This window comes from Taudactylus pleione, unplaced genomic scaffold (assembly GCF_031769625.1).
Source record: "Taudactylus pleione unplaced genomic scaffold, aTauple2 ptg000184l, whole genome shotgun sequence".
In the NCBI taxonomy this organism is placed as follows: Eukaryota; Metazoa; Chordata; class Amphibia; order Anura; family Myobatrachidae; genus Taudactylus; species Taudactylus pleione.
The window spans coordinates 6,694,519-6,720,271 of NW_028284586.1; the positions used below are offsets into that span (position 1 = coordinate 6,694,519).

At 46.8% G+C, this 25,753-nt stretch overlaps 1 protein-coding gene across 1 annotated transcript; it reads right to left on the reverse strand.

Moving 5' to 3' along the window:
* Positions 1-390: 390 nt before the first annotated feature.
* LOC148519726 (protein kinase C delta type-like) lies at positions 391-24,803 on the reverse strand. The gene is made up of 8 exons (XM_088476205.1): positions 24,596-24,803; positions 22,561-22,703; positions 10,560-10,730; positions 9,620-9,711; positions 3,883-3,945; positions 2,493-2,622; positions 525-680; positions 391-405 (listed from the first exon to the last, which is right to left on the reverse strand). Exons 1-8 carry the CDS (start codon positions 24,801-24,803, stop codon positions 391-393), a joined length of 978 nt encoding a protein of 325 aa, XP_088332331.1.
* Between the last annotated feature and the right edge of the window lie 950 nt (positions 24,804-25,753).

Here is a 25,753-nt window from a genome sequence, read left to right on the forward strand (position 1 = left end):
ACGCATACCAGTCAATACCCGCGAAGAAAGGATGATAACAAATGTCTCCATTTACTCCCAGACGCATCTGAGGATCTGTACACAGGAGCTGAAAAAAACAACATGAATGCAACTAAAATGCAGTTCAGCTATAATTTGATCCCTTATACCTACATATTTGGCAGCAATGTAATTTAGTCAAACAAGAAAGCATTAATCTTTTACCCTAATCAGAGGATGTGCATCTAGTTTAGGATAGAATATGTCAGTGGTAAAGTGACTCCTGCACACTGATTGTTCTGACTTGGAGTTTTCTTCAGCCACCACTTGTTTATGAGTGTCAGATAGGTGGAACCAATAATGTGATGTATGTAATATGGATAGATTCTCCATATATCGCTGCCTGGCCATTCATAACAAGAATAACTACATGACAAGTATTAGAGAATGAGAGTTTTATAGATACAACATACTGACCATGGGGAAATATTGTTCATGATATTCTTGTACCTAGTACCGAATCCTAAGTATCTACTCACACTGACCTGTTCAAGGATGTTTTGTGTAATAGGGCTTAGGTGGTAGCCAGGCAACACAGAGAGCTTGCAGCAGAGCCAGGGTTTTCCCGTGGTAAGTTGGAACAATACCACGCCAAAGGCGTACCAATCTACCCCGGCATCATACTGCTGTCCTGAGAGCATCTGTCAATAAGAGGAAAACAGGTCACTAGGTTAGACGGTATTATAAATGGGAGAACACAACTGGGCAGTGAGCACTGTACAATACTCACATACAGGACACGAGAAAGGGCAGTACATAATACTACATGAAAGTAAATTATAAAGTACAATGTATCATAACTACTGATATGTTGGCTGCAGTCTCTGGGAGGGGGGCAGCAAAGATTTTGGGGGTGCTGCAATTTCATCATTATGGCGCCCTCTCCACTATACAGTACCGCAATTCCTGGCATTGTAAAGGATGTCACCACAATGATGAGTTTCAAGGAAAATCACATCATCAAGCCACCCATAGCAGACCCGACTAAGTATATAAAATAAGTACCAAACAATATCACACCACAGACTGGGTCAGACAGATAGCAGGGCAAGGATAGGGCAACTCCGCTAGCAGGAGTCCCAGGTGGGATTCCATTCAGTACTAAGTGATGCTGTACCCAATGTATGGGCGAGCAGGCAGAGTCAGAGGCAATGATGGGGAGAAGGAGACGAGCACTGGTAACATGGGGTGTGCTAGGAAAATCAGACTGAGAAGTGCCCTGCCTGTAGGAGCTTACATACTAAGAGATGATATATACGTGTAATCCCCCTTCTATACAATCTTCTTCAATCCCCCTTCTATGGCAATCTCCGGCGTTCTGTCATTGTAAGGAAACACCTCACTGCATTAAGTGTGTTTCCCAAAGTGTAATATTAATATTCACTGCAACAAATTTGTCTGTGACCAGATGGCAGATTGAGAACATCGGACCATACATGTCAGATGAATGAAAGCTCAGTGCATGTATACCATTTAATGACATACTGGGTCCACAATTACTGGCAAACATTTACAGGACCAGACACTGCACACATTTCAGTATTATCAGGAGAATCTGAGTGGTATTGAAACGCTAATGAATATAAATAGAATTCATTGATGTGAGGATTACTTAATTATGGGATGTGAGAGCTAATGATTATAAAGGTGTTCATGATGTTGAAACTAAAGATTTACTGATTTTGAGGAGGGCTTCATTAATGATGAGGGGATAATATTATGTAGCAGTCACAAAGGTGATCTTTGTATTACATATTATCACTAGTCTGCTCTATTTTGTATTGTGGTCAAATGATTCTCTCTGTTTTTTGTTATGGTCACAGGCTCTTTTGTATGGCGGTCACTAAGATGCTCTATATTGTATTGTCACAAGAATGCTATCTGTACTGTATATAGGTCACTAGGACCTATTGGATTTCAGTAACTAGAATTATATGTATATTGTATGACAGTGACTACTTTGCTCTCACTATTGTATGACAGTCACTAGATTGCTCTCTGTATATCAGTTACTAGGATGCTTTTACTTGTGTGGTGTCACAAGAATGTTCTCTATTGTATGGCATTCACTAGGATGCTCTCTGTATTGTATATCAGTCACTAGGAAATTTTCTGCATGGTATATGAATCACTAGGTTGCTTTCTGTATTACTTGAGAGTCACTCGTTGCTCTCTAAATTGTATGGCAGTTTGTGTGTGTAAATTGGGTGTTTGCTGTGTTTTGGTTCATATTACGGGCATACTGGGAATCATCAGGTTGGTCAATTTGATTATTGCACATGCTGCATGGTAATGACCACCATCTGGGCTTGGCCCTAATTGATTAAGAGGAGGTAAATATGGAGGTAATTGTGTACATGTGCAATTCATTCCTCCATATTTAGCTTACTACAAGGATTCTACATATATGAATAGCAGTAATCCACCTCATCCCTATATTATTACATCCTCACCTCTGGGGCAATGTACCCTCGTGTACCAGCATAGCCCGTGGCTCCATGGATAGTAGTTACTGCCAGCCCAAAGTCGGCCAGTTTGATATGGCCGGCGTCATCAATGAGGATGTTCTCCGGTTTAATATCTCTGTAAAATGGACATTTTGCATTTAGAATGTGGATCATCATCTGTCACTGAAAACAAGTACTTACTGGAGAAATACAAAGTATCATAAGTGAGTAAGGTTATTTTGTGAATGTGGAAACATGCGCCACCTAGAGGATAAATGCCTATTACACCTGGCCGGATGAGGGCAGTCCCATGTTATGAAGACAGTACCAAGGACTGTGAAGTACAGTGCATCTGGGCAGAAGGTAGCAAACCCTCTGACATCAGTCTTCTGTGCTGGCGCCAGCACCTTATTTCACTGGGAAGAGGGGGCACATACAAATATCTTGCACACGGGTTCCCTGATTTTCTATAACAGCTGTGATGAATGGGTGTGCGCCTTGTAGTGTGGTTGGGGAAGAAATAGGTCAGTTTGTGTAAAGGTGTATGCAGTACAAGTCCGCATTTTCTATGACTCATATAGTCTATTATTATACTGATAATGGATTATTTTACTCTTTTCAGTAGTTAATAAAGAGTATTGTTTTTCTGTGCACAGATTATGACTTCCCCGTATTTTTGTACTTTGCACTTGTGTAGTTATTCAGTATAGGATAACAAGCTTATGGGAGCCAAACATATTCGGGTCCACATATATACTAATAGCATACTTCCCAATTGCCCAATTTTAGTGTTATAGTTGGGAGGCATCACTTTTCCCTTTTGCTGTGCTCTGCCAAAGGTGCATGTGGTAGTGACAGGGTGGTAGGAGGTTCACTGGAGAGACATAAAGGCCAGCCTATTGCTCCACACCATGGAGGTATGGCCATGCTCTTCTGAGACACAGCCACACCCCTTCATTACATGGTCACACCACTGTCCCAATCTGCACACCTTCAACGTTGGGAGGCAGGGCTATAAGGAGGCGATGCAGCGGGGCCATCACATAGGGTGGGTAGCCATTGGGATGGAACTCGCCATGTTCACCAGCAGCAACAACCTGCACCCTACTCTGGCTCCTACACTGTGTTGTGAAAGACATCAAGATTTCTCCCACAGTGTCTTTGGATCAGTACTGGAGCTTCCTTCCGAGCAGTAACCTAGTTGCTCGGTGATGACATTATGCCCTCTGGGTGCAACACTTAACACTTAATGCATTGCTAAATATTGTTTTGTTTTATAAGGTTTTAATTTCATTAATTTCCCATTGTAAGAACAGTTATTTCTGTGAAGAACATGGAAATCCTAAAAGTGACATTTCTTCTATATTTAATGATATATGGAAAGAAAGGTAGTTACCGATGTATAAAGCCCATCATGTGGAAGTACTGGAGACCGGAGACTATCTCTGCAGCGTAGAATCTGTCAAAGAAGAAATGTAACATTATTGTAATGTCCCAGATTCTGTTCTCCATGAGGATTCTATAGATACAGAATTAGTTGTATACATGGAATATCTTACTAGATTGCAGATTTCCCACTAGGCGCGTGAGGCAAGTGCATAGGGGCGCCACCTGCTGGATGTGGCACAGCAGGCCTACCCTTTCCCCTACCCCGCATCAGAGCAGCTGCTAATACTTTTTTATGTAGAAGTAGCAACAGGGAAATAGGGGGAGGGGGGTCGTGGGTGGCAATTTGTGTGTGTGGAGAGGTAGGGGCTACCTGCTGGGTCTCAGCATCATGCATGGTCAGAGCAAGAGCCACCTGTGTTTATCCAGAGATGCCCAGTAGCTGTGACAGGTGGCTCTGAATAAACACAGCAGGCTCTGGCTCTGCCCCTGTCATGACGGCTCGGGATGGCTAGTTCCGAAGCTGATTCCCCCGAGACCCAGCAGATAGCGCCAACTTCTCCACACACACAAATTGCCACCCGTGACCCCCTCACTCATCTCCCTGCTGGTACTTCTACATAAAGAAAGTATTAGCAGCTGCTCTGATGTAAGGGGGGAGGGTGGCCAATAATGGTTATTCTTACACATAGAAAGGTAATCAAGGGAAAGGAAAAATGTTGATAAAGTCAGTGGTGACACAGCGCAGGTAAGGTCACTGGGGGCATCAGTGCAGTACAGGTTGTGCCATGTTTATGGGACCATAATTCACAGATCTAAGACCCTTATAAAGGTGGTTGTTTGCTATGATGTGAATACCAGGCAGCCACTGCATAGTTACTATAGCACATATCTGCTTACTTCCTCCCCCTTCAGCCAGGCTCTCCTCCTATCTGTTGGTTTCTCTGCAGCAGACAGACGTCTTCTGAGCAATCTGATCTAGAGGAAAGGCCTCCACACATCAGCAATTGATTGCAGCAATTCTTCAATTTGCAATCGATTGTGTATAAAAATCTTTCCCTTTTTCAATCTATTGCAGATTGCAGAATTGCCACAATCGATTGAAAAAGGAAAGATTTTTATACACAATCGATTGCAGATTGCAGAATTGCCACAATCAATTGCTGATGTATGGGAGCCTGAAGATTAAAGGTGTGTGCAGCTGCTGCATACTGCACTATGCATCAGCTGCTTCTAGTTTCCATCTGCCAATAGGACTGGCTGCTCACATGATGTCACTTCCCAGTGTCCCCTGGGAATCCAGTCACAGCCTCTGGAGAGTATTATCATACCCATGGGGGAAGGAAGAGAGAGCCATAAGGGCTGATTATAATGCTGGGTACACACTGGCCAACATATCGGCCGTTCAATTGAACTGCCAATATATTGTGTGCACGTTGGCCAGTGTGTATAGACGATATGTCTGTGAATGATTTAATTCACAGACATATCGGGTCAGTTGCGTAGCACAGCCAATGGCAGATGTATCTGCTCATTGTTGTGCTGTGTGTACGAGCGATCAGCCGACCGCCCATACACTTGCTGCAGAGGCCACGGGGTACAACCATCATCTGCAGATATATCTTTCCAGTGTGTACCTACCTTAAGTCGCACTGCGAGACACAGTGCATGCATCCCGCAGTGTGTGTGTAAAGAAGCACAGTAACAGCTGAGATATACAATCTCAGAAATGTATTGGAAATGTATTGGGTGTTCCCGGGCTGTGACTAGGAGATGGCTATTACAGAGATACTGTCTGATGTCACATAACTGGACATGAGCTCAGATGCTTAAACACTTACATTGGAGGCCATACTCTGATGGAGAATATGCTCCTAGTATGGGGCAGGTGCATTTTGTTGGAGCGTCGATGGCAGCGTCTAAAGACGCATTATGTGGGCATGGCAGTCAGACATACGGGAAGGGCTGATACTAGCATTAGTATAAAGTAATAGATACAACTGCGGCAAGAGACACTAATGCGGTCACAGAAGAGTGCGGCTCTGTGTCAGTCCCATACTGTGTATATGGGAGATAGGGGATGGGGAGAGTGTAAGAGAGCTATAGAGAAGGGATATAAAGACAAGTGCATGCAGGAAGGAGTCCTAGGGCCGTATTCAATAAGCCGTTTTTGGCGAAAAGTTTTTGCCGGTGATGTCATTTTGCCAGGAGAAAACTTATACCCGTATTCAATTCCAAAGACTTTTCGCCGGTGCGAAAAGTCTGCGCCTCGTAACCAATGAAAAGATTCGCCTCTGAATGCAGGCAAAAAAAAGTGCAGAATTGGGGGTTTGGGGTGCAAAGTTGCATGAACACCCCTGCAGCCTTGGGAAAGCCGCCCAAAGGTAACCTGCATCAAAAAAAGTGTAAAAAATACTTTAGCTCACCCCAAAAAAGTACTTTTGTTTTGGGACAAACTTAAAAACTAGCAAAATAGACTCCAGGGGGTCCCCCAAGTATGCCCCAGGTGTTTTTTTGATTGCAGGTGCTTGCTGAAGGTGCGTTTTTTGCGTTTTTTACGTTTTTTTAAAACCTCACTTTAGCGATTTTTAACCATGCTTGCACCCATTTTCATGTATCCCAAACTTGCTGGAACTATTTATTTTTGGCACAAAAAAACTGCTAAATGCTATTCTTCACCACTTGTGCAAACACGCTAATTAGCAGCTATTGAGAGCATTTAAGTACCCCAAATACCTTCAGCAGGCCTATTCGGGGGTATCTAGAGTGATCCCCAATGTCAGTGCATCTTTTGGGGGGTGTCAGACTGATTTACCCAAATCGGACAGCACTTTTTTCGCCGGGTCCCGTTTTTGCCGATTTCTAATTGAATGCTGGGATAAGCGGGGACGAGCGTGATACTTTTTTCTATGGAAAACCTGCTATGTCGACGAAAAGTCCGGCATGCGAATAAGTACGGCACTTTTCGCACCTAATTGAATATGCCCCCTAGTTGGAAGAGACTAAATGATGGGTGACCAACAAGTGGGGAGGGGATAACATAAGTATGTATCCCCTGCGAAAACATAAGTATGTATCCCCGGCAAAAACGGGACCCGGTATGTATGTACTGTGTGCCTGATTCAGAGTTGGGAATAGAGTGAGATTTCTCTCTCAACTGTGAACCTGAACAAACCATATTGCAATGTAAGGGGTGTAAATACATACATTTTTTTACATGTGGGGTAAATACTGGCTGCGTTTGCATGTAGCCCACAAATACTGCACAGCTTTATTATTACTCTACAATTTAGAGGTCAGTTTGGAAACACTCCTCCCAAATCTAAATCTCTCTGCACATTTTAAATCTGCCCCACCTGCAGTGCAGCATGGTTTCACCAAGATGATCAGTTGAGAGAGAGATCTCACTCTATTCCCAAGTCTGAATCAGGCCCTGTGTGTGGTTTCTGGCCTGACATAGGCCCTCATTCAGAGCCGCTCGCTATCTGCGGTCATTCGTTTTCTAAAAAGGGGTGGCTATTCAAATGAACCGTTCGCACTTTGCGGTCTGTTCACGCCTCTAAGTCTGAACGAGCGAGCAAAACATGCGAACGTAAATTTTAAAAATACGCCCCCTGGCCGCTCGCACCATACGTCATGTCCGCTATTTATTAGATTAATCGAGTACATCGACCAGCGTATGAACTGCTGGCTATTCTTGTGGTTGGTTTTTTCAACCACTATTTTGCGAGCAGTTCTGACTATAAAACAACCAAGTGACGTTGTCAATGACGCTGCTGGATTAATTATGCACTCCCTTAAAACGCCCATTTTGACCTTTAAGCACGCCTGCGATCGGATCTCCACTCCCCGTTTTCAAGCACCTTCCCGTTACCACCCACATACGCCTCATTCTGTCACTCAAATTATCAGGCATTCGCTATTTTGCGAGCACATGAATTTCGACCGCACTGACTGGTTCGCGCATGCGTATAACGATCCGTACGCATGCGCAGTTGGGCAAACATCGCTCGGAGCGAACGAGCTGCCGCTTACGAGTAGCTCTGAATCAGGACCATTATTTCTTCTTTTCCATCTGTAATGTGGTTGAGTCTTATGGTACACATAATGTGGTGACCAGTGGTAGCCAGTGCTGGTATAATCACTAGGGCAAATGTAATGAAGGTAGTGTATGATAACTGTTCTGCCACATGTATAATTGTGTCCTTACACATCTTTACTACAGTCACATCAAAAAGCCCCTCTTGGTGCACCAGATCTCGTGAGACTGCTAGCGTCGGGTGTCTAAGATGCGATCTGTGATGTAACTAGGGTATTTGGAGCCCAGGGCAAGATGAAAAATGGAGCCCCCATCCTATGTGTGCGTGCCGAAAAAGTGGGTGTGACCACATGCCACAAGGGGCGAGGCCACTAGAAAATGGGGGCGTATCAACATGACACCACCGTTTCTCGTCACTCTGGGAGAATTCTTTTCCATTCCATTTGCACCTTAATGCCCCCAGTAGTAGTTCCCCTTATACAAGGCCCATTATGCAATGCCCCCAGTAGTAGAGCCCCTCATGCAATGCCTACTGTAGTGGTGCCCCTTATATAGTGCTCATTATGCAATGCCCCTAGTAGTAGTGCCCCATATGCAATGTCCCCAGTAGTAGTGCCCCCTGTTGTAGTGCACATTATGCAGTGCCCAATATATAGTATCCCCAGTAGTGCCCATTATGCAGTGCCCACTATACAGTGCCCCCAGTAGTGAACAATATATAGTGCCCCAGTAGTGCCCCTTATATAGTGCCGCCTATAAAGTGCCCAATATACCCCTTATACAGTGCCCCTAATGCAGTGCCCCCCAGTAGAGCCCTTTATGCAGAGCCCCAGTAGTGCCCAATATATAGTGCCTCTTATGCAGTACCCAATATATAGTGCCCCCAGTAGTGCCCCTTATGCAGTTCCCCAGTTCTATCCCTCACAGTGCCCACAGTAGTGCCCTTTTTTACAGTGTCCCCAGTAGTGCCCCTTATAGAGTACCCCTTATGCAGTACACAATATATAGTGCCCCTAATATAGTGCCCTCTATGCAGTGCCCCAGTAGTGCCCCTTATACAGTGCCCCAGTAGTGTCCCTTACACAGTGCCCCCAATAGTGCCCCTGTAGTGCCCCCTATGCAGTGACCAAAGTAGTACTCCTTATATAGTGCCCCAAGAAGTGACCCTTATACAGTGCCCCAATAGTGCCCCTTATACACTGCCCCTAGTAGTGTCCCTTATACAGTGCCCCCAGTAGTGCCACTCATGCAGCTCTGGCCCTGTGCAGCAGCCAATGAGAGTGTCTGACTGTGCTGATTAATTTGATATGCAACACATATATCAGTGTGTGACTGAAGGCCTGATTCACTACGGATCGCTATTCTGCTAACTCTTCTTGCTAATATCAGCGGTGATATGCAAATGCATTGTGATCGCAGTCAAGCATTGGATCACAGCCTCACATAATGACGTCCACTTTCCCTTGTCTCACATCCATAATACTTGGCATTATAGCAGAAGGCATGACGCTAGCAGAGTAGCACGGGACCTAACAGCTCACCTACACCGGGTAAGTTGCGCTGCGTGGCGTATTGAGGCTAGCTGTATGAGGACACATCTCTATTCTCATAATATATCTCATTCCCCACACTGTAAGCGCCTATGTCTCAGATTGTCTCTTGCAAACAATTACGCAGAGTCTCACGTCAGCTCAGTGATAGATCTTACGTTGCAGCGTCGATCTCAAGACGGCCTCTTTTATGCAGGAGTTCGAACAGGTCTCCTCCGCTGGCATAGTCCATGACGAAGCCCAAAATCTCCTACCAGAAGACACAAACAGAACAGAGTCACATATTTGCTATATACTCTAGCACAGTCTCTTCCAGTTACCTGGTCTGGGCGCTCAGAGTCTACAGCAGGCACCGTACTCTCCACCATACTCTACACAGTGACCATTACTGTATCTGATTATAAATGTGTGGGGAACTTAGTAACATAGATGGAGCTGAAATATGTGACATTATGGGACTTATTTTAATGCCAGCTCTGTAAATGCACATGCCATCCACATGACTACAATATAACAGTGTGGGTATGGGGTCTATGGACACAGTGGAGGTGATTTGCATCAAATAAATTCTAAACAATATGTGTCTCCTCTGACCTCTTCTGCCTGCATGTGCACTGTGCACATATGTGGGGGTAAGCCTGCACAATGCATATATTTCTCAGGACATTATACTGATATAAGAGGTTGTGATTTGTTTATGGATCCTCTCTGGAATGTATTTAGGTGTAAAACAAGCGATCTCCAATGCAGCATGAGAGCCCTATGCGTGTCAGGAGAGCTGCCAAGTCTGCGGGTGGTCATACCTACCGCAAGGGCAAGATGGCCGCCTGATGTGCGTCAATGTTATTGATATTAACCCAGGTGAGCTTAGCATCCTTATGCTTCGGTAAACTTTGTAACTATTAGCATATTTTCGCAGCTGTGTTGCTTATGAAATCACAGCTGCGATCGCATTACCATCCATCTTTGAATCAGGCCCTAAGCACAGTCTGCTAATATTCCACACTCCTCATTGTTACTCAGAGCCCCCCCTGGTGTGCGCCACTGGTACAGAGCTGTCACCTGACCACAAGGATCAGTGTAACATTATGGTAATACCTCGGTCTGGAATGACAGGAGGCTGTGTATTAGGAAGGGGCTTCCCGATGTTGCTTGCAGAGCTCTCCTCTCCATCTGCGCTCTGGCCTCTTCTCTCGCTGTCATTCCGTTGTTATTCAGGAGCTTCATGGCTACGTCCTTCTTTGTGATCTTATCATATGCCAGCAGGACCTGAATGTGTCACAGATGTAGATATTTTACAGGGTGAGGAGCACAAATGGCTGCTCCAGTATATACAGTATATTAAAAGATTATGAACATAATTAATAAGAACTATTTGCGCTGTGGATACTTTCCATGTATTAGATGTTAAAATTATATATAAAAAAATACATAAATGTGAATATAGGTAGTTGCTGCTTACACAGTCTGCATTCAGTCCCACCCACAGTCATAACGTAAGACATACTTGCCGACAATCAGCTCCCTCCTTCCGGGAGGGAGCTGATTGTCGGCTAACAGCAGGGGGCGTGCCTGGTAATTCACGGCACATTGGGGGTGGAGCCGGGGGTGGGGCCATGTGATCGCATCATCGTGGCCCAGCCCCCTCTTCACAATGTCGTTCAACATTGTGAAGCGGGGCAGGGCCACGATGACGCAATTCAGCGCGAATCGCGTCACTGCCCCCCCTGCTGCAGGGGTTTGTAGTTTATTATGGGGGGAGGTCAGGAGGGTTGCTGGCTGCAAGGAGGCTTGCCTGCCTTTCCAGGGGCCTGGGAGCGGCACCCAAAAATCGGGAGGCTCCTGGCCCATATCGGGATGGTAGACAAGCCTGACGTAAGATGAGTAATATCTCACAAAGGGTATAGGTCCTGGGGGGTGCTGATATTCTGCTGCTTATAATGAGTTGTTTTTGTTATAATGGATATTAGTATTGTGCTGTGTGAGTAATATGTAATTAAAGGATATATAGCAGTTTCTATGAATAATTCTTGATTATGAACATTTGTCTTTCTTCCTATTTTGTTATAGAAAGCATCTAGCCAGTGATTAATGGTACACAGTGACTGGGTGGCATATCCAGAGTGACCCAGTGGGGAGGCCATGTAATTCCCTAGTGGACCCCTCTACTTCAGAGCTCCTCGCACTATTGTGGAAGGTCAGAAGCCATCAGCGGTGGAATCGGGTGGCACAGGGAGAAGATCGCTGGAAAAAATCAACCTGTAGTGAGGTCTTCAGAATCATCACTGTATCACAAAGGATTGCAGGAATCTTCTGGGTGGCAGTGATTGGTGCGATGTATGGACGACAGGTCTGCATGCAGGGCCGGACTGGGACTAAAAATAGGCCCTGGCATTTTAAAGCACACAGGCCCATCTTGGGGGTCAATCATATTAGCCACGATGATCTCGCCGGCGCGAGTCCTCGCGGCAGTGGCCGCACTTTACAGCTGCCCCGATTTGCCTAATATTGCTCGCAGCCCCATAGGGCTCCGAACAAAATTATGCGAATCCTGGCTTGGGTAGCGAAGGGTGCGAGCTGCGGTGCCGTTGGCTGCGTTTAAATGCCATTGCAACAACACATAGCACCTAATAGGATTGACCCCTTGGTGTCAGCATCCTGGTTCCTGTCACAGACTCCTCCCCTTGCTATTCCTAACTCTTCCCACTGCTTAGTCTATGCTCGGACACATATAATTAATATTAGAACAACATAAAAGTGTACATTATTCTCTGTATTTTGTGTTCACTCTAGGTCCGGCAGTAGGCAGGGTGCCGGACCTAGAGATAGGGCACTTCTGCATGCGCTGAAAGCGCGTGTGGCCGAAAAAGGGGCATGGTCAAAGAAAAGGGGGAGTGTCTTTATGACACTTCCCCTTTTCATCACTCCTGGGGCACTTAAGTGCCAGGCAGTCCCCAAGTGCTACGGTCACTGTGAATGGATGCTGGGTGCACCAGCGGTGACCGCAGCGCCGCCGTTTTGACCACACTTGACACACACTGTGACCCACGGGTGAAGACAGAGCTCACAGGCTGTCTCAGCGGGGCACCGCACTGGAGGGCAGGGTGCTTTCTGCCCTTCAGAAATAGGGCAGGATGCGGCGCCCTGCTGAAACAGTCTAGTGGGAACGCTAGTATTAAAACACACACAACAGTGCACATTCTGCAAGGGATTTAAACATGTGCCACCACACAGGTGAGGGCTGGGACACTGAGGGATGGTTTCAGGGAGGGTGAAGGAAGGGACACTGAAGGGGAGATACAGGGAGGGTGAGGGAAGGGACACTGAGGGGGATTAAAGGGAGGGTGAGGACGGGGACACTGATTGGGGGTTACAGAGAGGGTGGGGGCTGGGACACTGAGGGAGGTTACAGGGGGGATGAGGGCTGGGACACTGATTTGGGGTTACAGGGAGTGTGAGGGCTGGGACACTAATTTGTAAGGAAACATTGATTCTTATACACTACTGTCAAGCAGGGACGGCATGGACACAGTACGGCAGCCATCATGCTCAGTGGATATTCCCGGCTGTAACATGACGACTGTGCCATGTGAATAGAGGCACCTGTTTTCAGCCACCATTATTTAACACACCCGGCAAAAAAACGGACGGCCTTTTGTCACCCAGTCAAAACCGGCCTGATGGTGAGGGAAGGGACACTGAGGGGGAGATACAGGAAAGGTGAGGGCAGGGACACTGAGGGGGAGATACAGGGAGGGTGAGGGCAGGGACACTGATAGGGGTTACAGGGAGGGTGGGTGCTGGGACACTAATTGGGGGTTACAGGGAGGGTGAGGGCAGGGACACTGAGGGGGAGATACAGGGAGGGTGAGGGAAGGGACACTGAGGGGGAGATACAGGGAGTGTGGGGACTGGGACACTAATTGGGGATTACATGGAGGGTGGGGGCTTTGGACACTGATTGGGGGTTACAGGGAGGGTGGGGGCATGGACACTAGGGGTTACAGGGAGGGTGGGGGCTGGGACACTGATTGGGGGGTTATAGGGAGGGTGGGGGCTGGGACACTAATTGGGGGTTACAGAGAGGATGGGGGCTGGGACACTGAGGGGTGTTATAGGGAAGAGGGGGCTGGGACACTGAGGGGTGTTATAGGGAGGGAGGGGCCTGGAACACTGATGGGGGTTACAGAGAGGATGGGGCTGGGACACTGAGGGTGGTTACAGAGATGGTGGGGGCTGGGACACTAATTTGGGGTTACAGAGGGTGGGGGCTGGGACACAGGGGTGTTATAGGGAGGGTGGGGGCTGGGACACTAATTGGGGGTTACAGAGAGGGTGGGGGCTGGGACACTGAGGGGTGTTATAGGGAGGGAGGGGGCTGGGACACTGAGGGGGTTACAGAGAGGGAGGGGGCTGGGACACTAATTGGGGGTTACAGAGAGGGTGGGGGCTGGGACACTGAGGGGTGTTATAGGGAGGGTGGGGGCTGGGACACTAATTTGGGGTTACAGAGAGGGTGGGGGCTGGGACACTGAGGGGAGGTTACAGGAAGGGTGGGGGCTGGGACACTGAGGGGGGTTACAGAGAGGATGGGGCTGGGACACTGAGGGTGGTTACAGAGATGGTGGGGGCTGGGACACTAATTGGGGGTTACAGAGAGGGTGGGGGCTGGGATACTGATTGGGAGTCACAGACAGGGTGGGGACTGGGACACTAATTGGGGTTACAGAGAGGGTGGGGGCTGGGACATTGAGGGGTGTTATAGGGAGGGTGGGGGCTGGGACACTGAGGTGGGTTACAGCGAGGGTGGGGGCTGGGACACCAATTGGGGGTTACAGAGAGGGTGGGGGCTGGGACATGAATTAGGGGTTACAGAGAGGGTGGGGGCTGGGACACTAATTGGGGATTACAGAGAGGGTGGGGGCTGGGACATGAATTAGGGGTTACAGAGAGGGTGGGGGCTTGGATACTGAGGGGGAGACACAGTGATTATACAGTATTAAGCTTTCTGTCATTAGGGTAAAGAGCAACAGATTTAAAAAGTAAATAAAGTGCACACACTTACCTGATAGTGTTTGGTAGTGTCCCCTCTCCTCTCCACTTCAGGGTCGCATTGGGTCTCCTCCTGCTTCTGTAGAAGCCTGCTGCTCCTCTTCGGCACTTCCAGCTCTTCACAGAGGTTCACACACAGCAGGCAGGGGGCGTGTCACACAGTACCTGTTACTAGAGGTCCCGCTGGTCCTCTAGTGTTTGCTGGCAGACCATGGCAAGTGGACACTAGAGGACTAACGGAGCCTCTAGTGTCATTACTGTTCCTAATGTGGAAAAAATGTCTTCTCTCCGGCGGCGGACATTTTGGGAAAGACATTTTGTATGGCATCCAAACGGACGGCCAGACCAGCCCATTTGACCATCGGCCCTTCTGGCATTTGCCAGAAGTGCCCGATGGCCAGTCCGGCCCTGTCTGCATGTAACAAGGCCAGTGTCAGGTGTGATGTAATAGAGGTATGCAGGAAGCCTCAGATGGAGTGATAGTGGGTGTAGCAGGGCAGCAGCACGGTGTAGTGATGTATGGCTTCATGTAGTGTCAAATGTATTTTTCATTGTTTATATATACAACTTGTTATCAAATAGTGTATGACCAGGCCAGTAACAGAAATTACATGATACAAACTTGCTTGTGTAATCTGGGTTTTCACCATTGCTTGTTATGTGCAAAAATGAGAATAGCTGCCCAGTTTTACTTTTTATAACGGGAACTTAACACTAGCTAGTATAACAATCCCTACACATTTATACCCTCACACTGGTTCTCTGGACCTCATTCAGAGACGGACGCTATTTGTGCTCGCTCGGTCAGAAAAAGGGGCCGGATATTTAAACAGACCTCTTTGCGGTCTGTTGACGCCTCTATGTCTGAGCGAGCGAACGAAACATGCGCTCGCTATTTTGTAAAGACGCCCCCTGGCCGTTCGCACTCTGCTATTTATTAGATTAATCGAGTACATCGAAAGGCGTCTGAACTGCTCGCAGTGCTTGTGGTTGGATTTTCCTACCGCAATCATGCGAACACTTCAGGCTAAGAGACAACTAAGTGACGTGGCCGATGACGCTGCTTTGTTAATTATGCACACCCTTAAAACGCCCGTTTTGACCGTTTGGCACGCCTGCTTTCGGATCTCCACTCCCTGTTTTCAAGCACCTTCCCCTGTTACCACCCACAAACGCCTCATCCTGTCACTGAAATTAGCAGGCACTCGCTATTTTGCGAACACACGATTTCCGACAGCACTGACTGGTTGGCGCATGCGCATTACAACCCATACGCATGCGCAGATGTGCGAACATCGCTCGGAGCGAGCGGCCGCTTACGAGCGGCTCTGAATCAGGCCCTCTGTTTCTATCTTTTGAACAGTGAATCTAACGCCTATAGTGCCAATAACTAGCCCAATCTGTAGAGTATCCTGGACCACATAGCTGTCTGAGTAATATAATTATTGGCAGTGGCAGGAGGGACAGTGATGTGAGATACAGCTGCACAATCTGTTCATCAGTATAATTTGTGCTGGGAGAGAAGCCTATACATCTATATCAGGTATGTTAAACATGCAGCCCGTGGGCCACATGCGGCCCAAATAAACATTTTTATGAGGCCCGAAAAGTGTGGGCCCACATATATATATATAATATGCGGCCTACATCTTTGCCATGATCGGAGCTCAGCTCTGATCGGACAGTGTTTGCTTTAGTTAAAGCTGGCAACGCTGGACTCAGAAGCCTCTGATCACTTCAGAGGCCAGTGTTCCCAGTGATGCAGAGTGCGGGTGACGTCATGACGTCTCCCGCGAGGAGAAGAGCCTACGCCTGACGCTCTGGATCTAATTAGATCCAGTCAGCGGCAGCAAGTACGCAGGACGGCAGGAGTGAAGACGGCACAGACTTGAGCAGTGCACAGCAGCCATCGTAAAGAAAGGTAAGTAGTGCACAGGTGAGTGGGGCCTGTTCTATACTGGGAGGGGGTACAGCATAAGAGACATTAAAGGGGGCACAACATAAGGGGCATTACTGGGGGCTCTGCATAAGTGGCATTACTAAAGACATTACTGGGGGCTCTGCATAAGGGGCACTACTGGGGGCTCTGCATAAGGGGCATTACTGGGGGCTCTGCATAAGTGGCACTGGTAAGGACATTACTGGGGGCTCTGCATAAGGGGCATTACTGAGGGCTCTGCATAAGGGGCATTACTGGGGGTACAACATAAGGGGCATTACTGGAGGCTCTACATTAGGGGCATTACTGGGGGCGCTACTAGGGATTTTACTGGGGGCTCTGCATAAGGGGCATTACTGGGGGCTCTGCATAAGGGGCATTACTGGGGGCACAACATAAGGGGCATTACTGGGGCTCTGCATTAGGGGCATTACTGGGGTCACTACTAGGGACATTACTGGGGGCTCTGCATAAGGGGCATTACTGGGGGCTCTACATAAGTGGCACAACATAAGGGGCATTACTGGGGGCACTGCATAAGAAGCACTACTAGGGACATTACTGGGGGCTCTGCATAAGGGGCACTACTATGGACATTACTGGGGGCTCTGCATAAGGGGCATTACTGGGGGTACAACATAAGGGGCATTACTGGGGGCTCTACATTAGAGGCATTACTGGGGGCGCTACTAGGGATTTTACTGGGGGCTCTGCATAAGGGGCATTACTGAGGGCTCTGCATAAGGGGCATTACTGGGGGCTCTGCATAAGGGGCATTACTGGCGGCACAACATAAGGGGCATTACTGGGGCTCTGCATTAGGGGCATTACTGGGGTCACTACTAGGGACATTACTGGGGGTTCTGCATAAGGGGCATTACTGGGGGCTCTGCATAAGTGGCACAACATAAGGGGCATTACATAAGGGGCATTACTGGGGGCACTGCATAAGAGGCACTACTGGGGACATTACTGGGGGCTCTTCATAAGGGGCACTACTAGGGACATTACTGGGGGCTCTGCATAAGGGGCATTACTGGGGGCACTTCCAGGGACATTACTGGGGCACTGCATAATGGGCATTGCATACTGGGCACAAATTCAGGGGGCATTGCATAAGGGGCACTACTACAGGGAGCACTGCTTTGGTTTTTATTAATAATAAACCTTTCAAAATTGCATAGAAGACTTTTTTTTTGTTACGGCCCACACACTATTAAGACCTTGAATGCTCGGCCCGGTGGTATTTTGCGTTTGACATGCCTGATCTATATCTATAGAAATGATTGGAGTTTGCATTGTAAGTCTTTGGGGGTCAAGGTGGGCATCTGAACTCGCCCCCTCTCGGTCCAGTCCAGACTTGTGGATTTTTGTACGTAGTCCTATGGGGCTGCAAACAATAACATGCAAGACCAGTGGGACCATGGCCGCGAGTAACTCACATGTCATTGAATTGACCTCTTTATATTTTAGAATCCATGTCCCACCTTTATAGGATGACAATGATGAACCCCACCATCACCTACACCTACTGCATGACCACCTACCCAGGCTATCATTCCCCGAGCAGAGCTCAGTGGTAATAACTCACTGGAGAAGGAGAACTCTGAGGATAGTGAGAGTTCCTCTGACAGAGAAGGGATTCTCAGCTGGTGCCACTGCAGTAACCTCACAGGTGTGTTTCTTATGTAATGTGAGAAATGCAGGGGGTCTCTTTTGCCAATATCTCTTATTACCTTGGTCTCTGATTGGCTGATCGTACAGCAACATGACTATTCACTGCCACCAGAACCAGTTGTCGGAATTGTCAGAAGGAAGACCACGTCTATGGTAACTTGGACGTTATTATGCTTGTTACTTATGTGAGACACTTGTAAAGCTTAAGATAATTGCAGTATGTTTTTCTGGTGTTGTATGTACAGAGGGCCTGATTCAGAGCCGAACGCTCTGACCAGAGCGCTCGCTCTGAATCAGGCCCTCCAACCTTAAAATGGAGCGGCCTCCTGGCCGCTCGTATAGCTGTGGGTGACCACCCACAGCTATAGCGAGCGTCCATGATGATGGTCGCGATGGTCTTGACCATCGCGACCATCGGGCTTGCGACGAGACCCTGCGGTAGGGTCTCGCTGCCGCAAGCCCAGGAGTGATTTTGGCTCTATCAGAGCCAAAATCACTCCCACTGACATCACTACTGATGTCAGTGGGGCCGGACTCAGACGGTATGGGAACGCCTCCGTCTGGCAGCCACGCCCCCGGCACGCCCACCAAAGGGGGTGTGCTGTCACTCATCATCGACAGCACGCCCTCTTTGCTGCGAGACCCCGAGCGACGGATTCCTCGTCGCTCGCCGGGTCTCGCGCATGCGCACGATGGAGCTCCCTCCGTCGTGCGCATGCGCACTTCGGCACCATCGACCTGCTTGCGAGCGTCCTGCACTCGCAAGCGGGTCCGAATCAGGCCCAGAGTTTTGTAGTAAATCAGACATACTAAATGGTCGTACTTGTCCAGACGGTACAAATGTGTCACTGTTTCTGAGCAACTCGAGTGGGTGTACTTCACCAGTCGTGGGGAATATAGGGATCCCCCTTACTCTTACCAACTCCTCCTATAGTTGTAAGAGGTTACATCACTGCCACCACCAAGCTCCTATAGCAGCACTGGAACCACTTAATTTTGGGAAAGCGTGGTCACACTGCTACAGAACCTCTCGTGTGGCGTCCCACTGGCTTATTGATGTACATCAGTTCTGCTTTGGTAGTGAGCAGAGATCAAGTTCAGAGACACTGGACTCAAACTCAGGACCGGCAGCAAACAGGCATTTGGTACATATTTGGTAGTTACAGGCAAAACAGATGCAGGCGTATTGGCCACACCCCTTCCACCCCTCCGAGATTATATTAATAATCTTCCACTATATTATTATTTATTTAAAACATATGTAAATTCTAAACAATAGGATCCATAGTTAGTAAAATATTTAATGACTGCAGATAAGAAAAGTGCTTCAAAATATCAGTAAGTGACTTAAAATCTGCAGCCACTCGTGTAATAAGTGTCTCTATGTCTATAAATTTATAATGGTGTGAGGAGTATTCTCCCACATGTGCAGGGGTGTAGCATGTAGCCATGGTGCCCGGAGCATGTGTGTGCTACCGCGTCCCCTCCCCCAAGTGTGCCAGGTAGTGCCAGGTAGAGGGTGTGGCCACCATGAAGGAGCAAATTAAAGGGAAATAAAAATAAACATTAGGGGCAGTATCCAACTGGGACATGGAGGGATAGATATATTCCAACCCACTAAAGTAATTCCACTAATTAAAAATAAACCACACAATAGTGCCCACAAATCATGTTATGCCACACACTAGTGCCCCTTATTCACATTACAACATGCAGTGTCTTTTATTCATGTTATGCCACAGTAGTGCCCCTTATTCATATTATGTTACAAAATAATGACCACAATGTCAAAATTATGCCACACATTAGAGCCCATTAATTCACATTATGCCACAGTTTCGGCTATTTTTTCACATTATGCTACAGAGTAGTCCCCACAGTTCATGTTATGCCATAGTAATGTCCATAGTTCACATTATGCCACAGTAGTGCCCCTTATTCACACTCTAACTAACAATAGTGCCCCTTATTTAAGTTATGCCACAGTAGTGTCTCTTATACACATGCCATAGTAGTGCCCCTTATTGGCATTTGGTGTCAGAGCAGTCAGGCGTGACCTCACCAGACTCACCATTCAGGCTTCTCCCAGTCACGGGTGCCACGACACAGACTCTCAACAGCAGCACCCAACACAGGCCTCCCCTCAGCAGCAGAGACACAGCCACTATGTTCTCTCCTCCGTGCAAACCAGGCCGGCTGACATCAGGGCCAGGGTGGTATGTAGGACCCACCTCAAAGGTGGAAAAGAGGAGCCACAAGCACCGCTCCGTCCACACCATGCCCCCTATCTGGAGGCATTGATCTCTTTATGTGTTTCACGCTCAACTCAGCTCAGCAGGTGCTCTTCCCTTCGTCTAGTAGCTGATCTCCAGCACCCTGGCTGGAGCAGGTGCCTGGAGCTGGTGCTCCCCTGGAGTCACCCTCGGTACTCCACAGCGCATGTGTTATACTCGTTATATTCAATGAAATCATAGCAGTATGGTTTTTTGTAGAACACGTTTATCAAACCTTATATACTGTATATTATATTCTGCTATTAGAACGGATAACCTTATATACAGTTACTGTTCAGTACACAAACACCACTTTATTGAATTGTAACTCTGAACTGTATTATCTCTGCTTTCCTCCTACTTTGCTGTGTTTAAACTAAATGAGCTTATTGCACTGTTTGTACAGCCCCATGCTACTTTATATGTCAGAGTGGTCATATGTTGTCACCAAACTGGCTGACCAGACATAAGTTACACTACTGTTTGGGCTGTGTGGTAATTTAGGCTGCATAGTGTTTGGTGCAGTGGGTCTGAGTACACAGAAGCCAGTACATCGTACACAGCAGTACTGGGCCTGTAATTACCAGGCAGCATAATATTGTGCCATGTCTTTTGTGTGATGGCCAAGCCCTTAAATTTGGTGACCACACCCACCCAATGGCTGGACCTCGCCTATCGTGAGTCAGACACATCTGCAGCCATTTTTCTGGGCTCCTACTTATACTAATAATAGAATCCGCCTGTGTGTGCTGTATGAGTAAATGTGGGAGTCTGTCCTGCCCACTGTTATCCCATCTGCAGCTGTCATCATTACTATCTGCAGATATATGGTGATCGTGATAAGCGCTCAACAAGGGGTATCCCAAGTGTGGGAGCAGCATGGTAGTGGAGATGTCCTAGCTCTAAAAATACACGTTTATTTAGACAATATGTACTAAACGCTTAGTACATATTGTCTACATAATCATTACTATCTGTACTTGCACCCAGCCCATGCTGCATGCAAAATAACCATCTGAAATAGGTGCCTTACCTCTATCCATTCCATGACACACCCATGACGCTCCTACTACACCAAACAGATCTAATGTTTGCACCAGCGGCAGTCAGCGATGGAGCAATTCAATTGTTATTCCATTCAGGCGCGTTAGCTGCCGGCACCATGTCTGCTTACAGCCTCCTGAGGTGGCGAGCAGAAATGTGCGTTAAGTCTATGGTATGGGCACCCTACCTGCATTTTGGGCGCCCCAACCAGGACTTCAGATGGGTTTAGAATGTTTTACGTGGCTAAACCTAATCTAATTGGGCGCTACAAGCATGATGATTAATGGGCGCCCAAAAATAATGAATTTGCTACATTGGGTGCCCATTAATTACAGCACCTAATAAACTAATTGAATCACCACATGTGTTTTAAGTTTGATCAGGTGGATATGCAGTCGCCCGTTTCCTTCTTCCTTCTGTTTGTTGATATCCGCATTGCCACTTGTGTCCTACTCAGAATCAGCCTCATTGACATATACAAATAAGTATTTTTTAAATTATTCTCCCTGAAGAAACTGTGCTAGTTTATTGGGTACTGGAGTCACATGTGCACAGGCGGTGTACTGTAGGTATAGAGCTGTCTTACAGTCACCTATAGGGAGCTGTCCTTTATGGTGCTACTCATAGTTGCAGATATTTCTGTTGCACTCTGGGAGTGAGCAGCCAGGTTGGATGTGTGGGGGTGTAGTGCAATGTTTACATCATCGTGGCTCATCCACCACTGTACAAAATTGAAATGCCCATCTTTGTTAAGCTGGGGGCGGGTATACAATGAGGTGATTTATCACAAAACCTGTCATCAAGATGCCTAGTACACTTGGGAAGTGGGCAGGACAGACAGCAGTGATCCGTGTCCGGGAGACTCATCCACTGTTCCCGGAGTCTGGGAGAGCCACCGAGATTTGGGAGTAGGTAAGTATGTGGTATAGTGTAGCTAAAACTACCTAGAAACATATTGGTTCAATAATCACGTATTTGGAGAAGGATCAGATGGTTTCGGATTGGGAGATAATTACCATTACAGTTATGCCATTTTATAATATATACAGATCATTTATCTATGTGCATCTGCATTAAGATACTATATGTACTGTAGTAAAGCCATGAAACTTACAACTCCGTAGCTGCCCCGGCCGATCTCACGTCTGATCTTAAATCTCTTGATGGATTGAGAGGCGTCACCGGGGCAGGGTGATGAGATGCTGCTTGGTCCTTGAGGAATAAAATAAGGACACCGTGAGATGACTGTGATGATTACTGAACAGGAATAATTGAGAATACTAAATAAAATGCATTGTAGGGCTCTTCAAATACCGACAGCGGATGCCCGACAGGATCAAGATCCCGACTGGGTCAGGCAAGTACCCTAACCCTTCCCTGTCCACCCCTCACCCTAATCCCTCCCTTAGTGGTGCCTAACCCTAACCTACCCCCGGGGGTACCTAACTCTAACCCCCCCTTACCGCTCCCTAAACCTAACCCTCCCGGGAATGGTGCCTAATTCTAACCTCTCCCTGGGGGTGCCTAACCCTAACCCTCCCCCCTAGGGGTGTCTATCCCCCCCAAAACCTAACCCTGATAGACTCCCTAATCCTAACCCTCCCTCCCCCCCAACGCGGCTAATGCTTAGAAACTAGCCGGCATTCCGATGTCGGGATTGTGACCACATGACTACAACCCCTTAAGATAGGTGTCGAAATACTGATGCCTATCTTAATCCTGATGCCGGAACGCCAAAGGACGCCTGCCCGAACAAGTTAAGTCCGGGGCACCCTTATCATTAGCAGCGAAGGGGGAGGGTTAGGTTAGGTTTAGGGAGCATAGCGGGGTTAGGGTTAGGTTTTTGGGTGGAGGGTTAGGGTTAGGCACCCCTAGGGGGGAGGATTCGGGTTAGTTACCACTGGGAGGGTTAGGGTTAGGCACTAAGGGGAGAGTGTTAGGTTTAGACACTAACAAGGAGGGTTAGGCTACAAGAAGGAAGTGTTAGGGCAGAAGGGGGGAGGGTAAGTATACTTAACCCACTCCTGTCGGGATACCAACCATCGGGAAGCTGCTGTCGGTATTCTGACAGGAGACATCTCGACAGCTGGAATTACATACCCATTCCAAACACTGGTAATTCCTATAGTACCCTGATACTTAAGAAAGTTAATAAAGAACGTTAGTCCCTATAATGCTTCAAGTAGACAGGTAGTCCCTACAAAATTAAGAACCAAATACTGTTTATATAGTAACATTTTAAAGATAAAACTTTATCAATATAAATAATTAAATGTAACAGACCTCCAGCTATACTTTGGGGGAAATTCAACTAGCCAACGTGATACGTTAACTTATTGCGTCTTTGCGTGCTTCCATTTTTCACGCAATTCAATTGCAAAAGTCGTGCTGCGGCATTTGCGCAATAAATCTTGCTGCTTTTATCTGAGATAGGTGTAGGTGGAAATGGGGAAATCTGACAGTACCCCCAAAAAAGCCACAGTAATATAGGGCCTAATACTAGTTTTCATGGATCTTAAGTTGTCTCAGATAGCCGTTATATGCATTTTTCTAAATCAGTCAAATAATGTTAGAAAGCAATTGTTTTTTTGACAAAATAAATGTTCTACTTATATTGGGGGTGCATAAAAATGCTTTATACTATGTTTAAAAAACCTTTAAGATACGCCTCTAACACCCACCTGCAATCTTAAAAACACCTGTCCCATTCATATAGCACCCCAATATACCTGTCCCACATCTATTAACCCATTTTCCTGCACTTTATCGCCCCAAAAATGACATGCCATTATTGGCCAATTTAGGCTGGTAAAAAAATATTTTTACCTAATTAGACATTAAGGAGGGTGTCCCAGTGATTCTGAACCAAATCCTGACATTTTTACCTTAAAATAAAATTTCTCCAACTTTTCACCTGCTCAGGAGGTGGTGAAATTTGCACAAAATCTTATGTAGAATTCGCACCCACTAAAACCGTGGCGAATAGGATTGCAAGATAAGCATTCACACGGTTAGACTTTTTTCGTGAAAAAGCGGCTTATCGTAGCTAATTGTATTCCCCCTTTGTGTCTCTCTGATACAGCTGGGATTCTACAACTGCCCCATACTAAGAAATGTTTTGCCTAATAAAACCTCCTTCCCCTCTCTACCTGGTCTTGGCTGATCTCCGTCCAATTCTTCAGCCTCCCTCACCGCTCTCTTCATCTTCTTTGCCAGGGACTCCTCCTCTCTGCATCTTCTCTTCTTGCTTCTCTTTCCTCTCCTCTTCTCTTGATCGTCTTCAGGACATGGTCTCTTCTTTGTCGGCTTCATGGTCTCCTTGTTGTCTTCCTTTCGGCTCCTCTTCTTTCCTGCCATCGTCTCTCTTCTGCGCTGGGTTCTGCTTCTTCCCACTGGTCTCTGTCTTCAGCAGAAATGGCAGTTGGCTCTGGTAACTGCCGCTCACAAATTTGAAAGTAAACAACTCTGTTGCCATGACTACAGGTGCATGATGTCCAGGCCATGGAGTCATGTGATGTCACCTGCTTGCTGCTCTCTCTTATACACTGTACTAATGTATATATTATCCATGAGGATCTGTGATTGATGGGCAGAGAAATTTGTGGATGGATAGTCTTTTTTTTTTTTCTAATATTTTGAAGAAGACAATGTAATTTACACATTAATTATGCCTTATTGGTAGTGGATTGCTTGTTCATATTCCTGCTTTGTTTTTACAGTATATCTTTATGTATCACATCAATAATGGAACAAAGGTCAAAATGTAAATATACTTATAAATTGCCAGCATGGTAACTCATTTTTCAAGATAATACAACAATGAAAATGATTTGCAAAAGCTGGAGTCACACAGTGACAGTAGCATTAGGATGAATATTTCCTAACCTGATGGGGTACCAAGAATACTAATGTTTACGGAGGTACATAAGTGTCTCATGGAAGAGACTTGTCATATACTCCATGGGGGCTGTAAGCCAAACTCTATTGGTAGCAGCATTCATAGACGATTGACCAATTTGTCAGAGGACTTATTGATTGATTGATTGACTGACTGATTGATTAAATTGGTTGGCAGGGATATATTTCTAATACACATACATACAGTACACTGCCTGCACCTATATAATCTCCTTATCCTATCCTCGTACACATACATATACTGCCTGCACCTATATAATCTCCTTCTCCTATCCTCATCCACATACATACACTGCCTGCACCTATATAATCTCCTTCTCCTATCCTCATCCACATACATACACTGCCTGCACCTATATAATCTCCTTCTCCTATCCTCATCCACATAC